This window comes from Mycetomoellerius zeteki, unplaced genomic scaffold, assembly GCF_001594055.1.
Source record: "Mycetomoellerius zeteki isolate Tzet28-1 unplaced genomic scaffold, Tzet1.0 scaffold206, whole genome shotgun sequence".
Classification (NCBI taxonomy): Eukaryota; Metazoa; Arthropoda; class Insecta; order Hymenoptera; family Formicidae; genus Mycetomoellerius; species Mycetomoellerius zeteki.
In genome coordinates, this window is record NW_017257021.1 from 33931 (window position 1) to 39689 (window position 5759).

General features: G+C 34.5%; 2 protein-coding genes across 2 annotated transcripts in view; one reads left to right on the top strand and one right to left on the bottom strand.

The window, feature by feature from the left end:
• The window catches only part of Rpt3 (26S proteasome regulatory subunit Rpt3), a 4595-nt gene extending 3847 nt beyond the window's left edge, over positions 1-748 (bottom strand). The window contains 1 exon segment of the mRNA XM_018447708.1: positions 564-748. Within this exon segment, the coding sequence (XP_018303210.1) occupies positions 564-596 (33 nt within the window). The 5' untranslated portion in view covers positions 597-748.
• A 1865-nt stretch (positions 749-2613) lies between these two features.
• LOC108722526 (Pre-mRNA-splicing factor SYF1 fand) overlaps positions 2614-5759 on the top strand; it is a 27325-nt gene continuing 24179 nt past the window's right edge. Inside the window, exons 1-6 of the mRNA XM_018447687.1 lie at positions 2614-2887; positions 4326-4565; positions 4636-4802; positions 4869-5043; positions 5157-5307; positions 5428-5532. Coding sequence (XP_018303189.1) covers positions 2746-2887; positions 4326-4565; positions 4636-4802; positions 4869-5043; positions 5157-5307; positions 5428-5532 — 980 coding nt within the window. The 5' untranslated portion in view covers positions 2614-2745. The remainder of the gene's footprint in view (positions 2888-4325; positions 4566-4635; positions 4803-4868; positions 5044-5156; positions 5308-5427; positions 5533-5759) is intronic.

Consider the following 5759-nt stretch of genomic DNA (forward strand, 5'->3'; position numbering starts at 1 on the left):
GTGGGGGGGGGGGTGTGGGTGTATTCTGCTAAAGTAGTGAATTTTTATTTTAAAAGCAGAGCATTTGTGTTTTTAACGCAGTGAACCACTGCTGTGACAGATTTCCTAACCCGAATAGTCGTCCACTTTAAGGATTAATATCTCGGTTTGCGGAGCAGAGCGACACTTTTTTCTTGTCAAATCTTTATGTTTACTCGAAAACAATTCAGTATATTTTTATCAAAATTTGAGGTGAGCGGACTCATCTTAATTAACATTTACCTTTGTCACTAATCGTACTATGTCAATCAAGTAGAACCAAAATGGCGGATAGGAATATCTACATATCTAGCGCCTTAATTAGATACGTCTGTATGCGTGTACAAATGTACATAAGTATATATGTATATTTGCATGAACATGTACGTGTATTATTATTTATACATGCACAATTTTTTCATTTAAAATGATCAGCTGTAATCCCATCAAAAAGAAGAGGCTTAATGATAATTTTAGTTATGCAGAAAAGGTTATCGTTACGTCCACAAATCCAGACATGCAGACGCAATTAATGATAAACGTACCTTATCGGGTAAAATAATGCCCAGTTCTTCCATTATAGTATGAGAAGATTGTATAAACGAATTTAATGAAATTATTAAATGCGCCGACAAACAACGAGTATCAAATGACTTTAAACAGAACTGAATGACTTTAGATTTTTGAGCATTCGTCACAATTAGCCCAAATCCTCAACGACTAAAACGTACCATTAATAATGCGACTATACTAAGATCTAAAAAGCATCTTCATTCTGTCCTACGTAGGCCTAGTTTACATCGTGCACTCGATGGGTGCATTCCAGGTGCATTCAGTACTACAACCGCTAACTGATGCTGGATTTACCCTGCATCCGATTTTCGTCGTACGACGTTCTGCAACCAATCAGAAAATAGGATTCCGATGAATTTTGCTTCATATTATCGGAATCCTGTTTTCTCTATCCCATAACCAATCAACAGGCTTGAAAAATTTGTCGTACGACAAAACGCACAAATCCTACCCTTAGGCTATGGTTTATTTGATGCTACAAATGCTTCAAAGCATTTTTTGATTGATCAATTAGTAAGATTCTTTCTTCCGATTGGTCAATCAAACGCTTCAAAGCATTTGTAGCGCCAAGTGGACCGCACCCTTATAGCGTTTTTCACTGGCAGAATTGGTGCGCACTCGGTGCACATTAAAGCTGTTGTACAATAATCTAAACTGAATGTAAAAGTGAGATATCTTAATTAATAAAATACCTAATGTATATTTTATCAAATACCACAATAAAATGTATTGAGGATTTTACAGTAATCAAGTGGACCGCAGCCTCTGTAACTAAAAATATAGACCAAACAGATACAAGAACTCACTGAGCGCTCAGTGAGCAGTCGTGGTACTGAATGCAATTCGATATGGGTAGAGTTTCTCTAGTAAGAGTTAAGACATCGAGTGATACGGACGGTGGTGCAAAACTATTTTTTACGCCACTGTAAAAATCGCCTCGTTGATTGGTTGCTGCTTCCGCTGCTTGATGCTTGACGCTTGCATGTGAATGCACCTTTAGGCATAAGCTTACGGACCTCTATTGGAGACATGCCTTAAAGCTCATTACTCTATTGCGTTTGCGGGGTAATGCGGGGTAAAGCTGGTTCTACATTAGTCGCATCGCAACGTCGCAAGCGTTGCAGTCCAATCAACGTCAAGCTAACTCGACTCTGATTGGACTATAACGCTTGCAACGCTGCGATGTGATCAATGTAGAACCAGCTTAATGTAGAACCAGCTTAAAGCCCGTATGAGACTACCGACTCTGCAGGCCGACCCGACTGCCAACTCTGATGGTTTCTGCACACTGGACGCGGAAACGCTTGCCGTGCGGTAAAATGTGACGCAGTAGCCAATAAGCTTATAGCTCCTAATATGTTCATTGGTTACCGCGTCGCATTTTGCCGCATCCAGTGTGCAGGAGTCATGACTGCCGATCAATAATGGACCAATCACAATAAGACTGATTCAATGTGATTGGTCCATTATTGGTCAACAGCCAGAGTTGGCAGTCGGGCTTGCAGAGTCGGTAGTCTGATACGGGCTAAAGGCCATGGCACACACATTCCGTAACAGTAAAGACGTACCGTAAGAATCAGCCAATTAGAATTAAGAGTTCAAAAGAATTCTCTACTGTGATTGGCTGATTCTTACGGTACGTCTTATGGATACTGGTACGGAAGGTGGGTGCCATGGCCTTTAACGTAAACTGTTGCGTGGTCTACAATGGGCAGTAGCAGTAGTGAATTAAGGAGTAGGTGCAGAAATCGACTAATCATAGTTGATTATCTTTCTCACATTCGATTATGATTGGTTGATTTCTGCGTTTACTCCTTAAGCGGGGAGCACAGACTTTTGCATAACGCATAACATGTAATGCATAAGAAATTCAATCAATCAGAATTCTTTATTTCATGGAAAGGAAGGAAACGGAGGGCTTTGATTGGTACATTTTCTTATGCATTACGTGTTATGCGTTATGCAAGAGTCTGTGCTCCCCGCTTTAATCCACTACTGCTACTGCCCATTGTAGACCACGCATAGCATTTTCAGCACTGGCAGTAAATTTGGTAAATAGAACACAGCCCAAATAGTTTATACATATAAATACGCACGAATATAAATAGTAACCAGTAGTAACGTGGTTAAAGATTAATTTTATGTTTTTACAAAATGTCAGCTAAAATTAAAAACAAAATACTTGTATACGAGGGTAGTAATTATCTTAGATATCGCTTATTATTGTCCACATTATCTGGAAAGCCAGTAAAAATTACAAATATTAGAACAAAAAATGATGACCCTGGTCTCAAAGGTTAGTATTATTTAGTAAATACATAAATTGAATGTTTCTATATTTGACTATATCTATAAAATTGCAATAATATGTGAATAAATGTAAGTAGAATAACATAATAATTTAACCTTCATAATAATTTAACATTATTAAAGATGCTTTATGTATAATTAATTTTGTTTCCTGATTTAAAGAAAAAAATAAAACTTAAATAGAAATGTTTTGTTGCAGTAATTAAATTCTATAAAATAAGATTTTTATTGCTATTGCACAAGAATTAATGCTATTAATTGCTACATTTCGATATTGTACATTAAGACTGTTGTCGCTTTATTACACATATGTCGCAGTTACACATATAACAATTATATATACAGGATGATCCAGACAAGCTGGAGGAACCAGCATGTACATACTGTTTATGAATCGAAAAGTCCTCTATCATATTGCAATTTTTGCAATTTTTTTTAGTTACTCAATAAGCAGAATGTCTAAAATCAATGCATAAAACGACTTTAAGATATCTTTAAGAGTTCTTTAAGAAATATCTTTGAGATATTTATATCTTTATAAAAAGAACTTTGAAAGAGATATCTTAATGCTGCCTTATACATCAAGTTTAGCTGCATATTTGGCAATTTTTAGAAATTCGTATCTAGTTAATTGTTGCTATCATTGCAAAATAATAGAGGCCTTTTCGATTCAGTTTTTTATGAACTGTACGTATATGTCAGCTCCTCTGGTGATCTGCATCTGTGTGCGTGCGTGTGATGCGCGCGCGCATATATATATATATACAGGATGTTAGTTAAGTATGTTGCCATACTCAACAGAGTGATTCTTTGGTTTATTTCAAGTAAAAAATTCCATATAAATATATGTCCTAAACGGCTTAGTTTCCGAAATACAGGTGAATGTTTGCAAATGTTTGATGAAACGGTAAATTGTGTTGGAGATATCTTCCTGCATAAATATGCCTTGCTTCAAGTGAGTTACCATTTGCACAACCGTAAACAAAGTGACAAAGTCAAAATCAAAGTCACAAAATAAAAAATAGACTTCAGTTCTGATGTTGCTGCCGGTCAGTTAGCTTGTACATACGTTTTCGGACCAAATTGTTTCAGTCTATCAAAATCGCAAGGTGGACATTTTCAACACTTCATCTAATGGTTTTATTTCATAAGAAGAATTGAAGCCTGTTTTTGTTTTTTTTTCTGTTTTTGACTAGTTTTTGACTAGTTCAAGCTGTATTCTTTCAAATAAACAGATTATTACTACACGTTTAAATTTTTTTATTTCAGAAACTAAGCCGTTTAGAACACATGTTTATATGAACTTTTTTACTTGAAATAAACCAAAGAATCGCTCTGTTGAGTATGACAACATACTTAACTAACACCCTGTATATATATATATTTTTTTTTTTTAAATAACTTTTCAATTCTTTTCATAACAGAATATGAGATTAGTTTTATCCATCTGTTGGATAAGATGACTAATGGTACAAAAATTGAATTAAATGAAACTGGTACCAGTATATATTACAATCCTGGTTTATTACATGGAGGTGAATTAGAACATGATTGTAGCTTGCAAAGAGGAATTGGTTATTATTTGGAAGCAATTATGATACTTGCTCCATTTTGTAAAAGTCGTATTGATTTGAAGCTCAGAGGGGTGACCAATAATACTATAGGTACTGGACAATATATTGACAATATATACTTGTTATAAAAATCGATCATTAATTTAATTTGTATTACAAGATCCATCAGTGGACAGAATTCAGACCGCTGGTATATCAGTACTGAAAAAATTTCTAACAGGTGACAATGAAGTTATATTAGATATTTGCAAGAGAGGAATATCTCCTTTAGGAGGTGGAGAAGTACAATTTAAATGTCCTATTAATCGTAACCTTAAAACTATTCAGGTATTCACATATTTATACGTACATGCATAAGATACCATTTTGTAATATTCTATTTTGTTTTATCAGTTGGAAGATAGTGGAATGGTAAAACGTATTAGAGGTATCGCATATTGCATAAGAGTTTCTCCAGTAATTGCTAATCGTATTGTTGAATCAGCAAAAAGTGTTCTTCTCAAGTTTTTACCAGATGTATATATTTATGCAGACCATTGTAAAAGATCAATCAGTGGAAAGTCTCCTGGTAATATTGTATTATGTATTATATTATAATGTATATTCATCCAAATGTGTAATTATAATTTATCATTATCATATTTTTTTGTCGTTTCTATTATACATTTTGTTATGTATCAGGTTTTGGAGTCACATTGACAGCGGAAACTACTAAAGAAGTATTTTTTAGCGCACAAGCATTCTCTCCATTAATGACAACAGGTTCGTTGCCATGTGTACCTGAAGATCTTGGCAAAGAAGCTGCAATCAAACTTTTAGATGAAATTTACAGGTAAAAAGATTATATTTTCTTTATAAATTCTTTAAGCACTTGTAAAGTGTTCTTTATTTAAGCTCTTATTATTTTATATTGTCTTTACATTTTTAATTGAATTTATTAATTCACACATAGGAATGGATGTATAGATTCGGCTTTTCAAAGTATGACTGCTGCATTTATGGCTCTTGGCAAAAAGGATGTTTGTAAAGTTATAGTAGGACCATTAACTCCAGCAATGTGAATATTGTTATAATTTTTTTTTTTTTCATATATATGTATATATATTTCTTGATTCATGTATATACAGGGTGTTTCAGACTCGGTGCACCACCTGCTAATGGCAGATTCCTGAAGTCATTTTGAGACAAAAATTCTAATATCTAATGTTCACACACACACACACACACACACACACACACACACACACACACACACACACACACACACACACACACACACACACA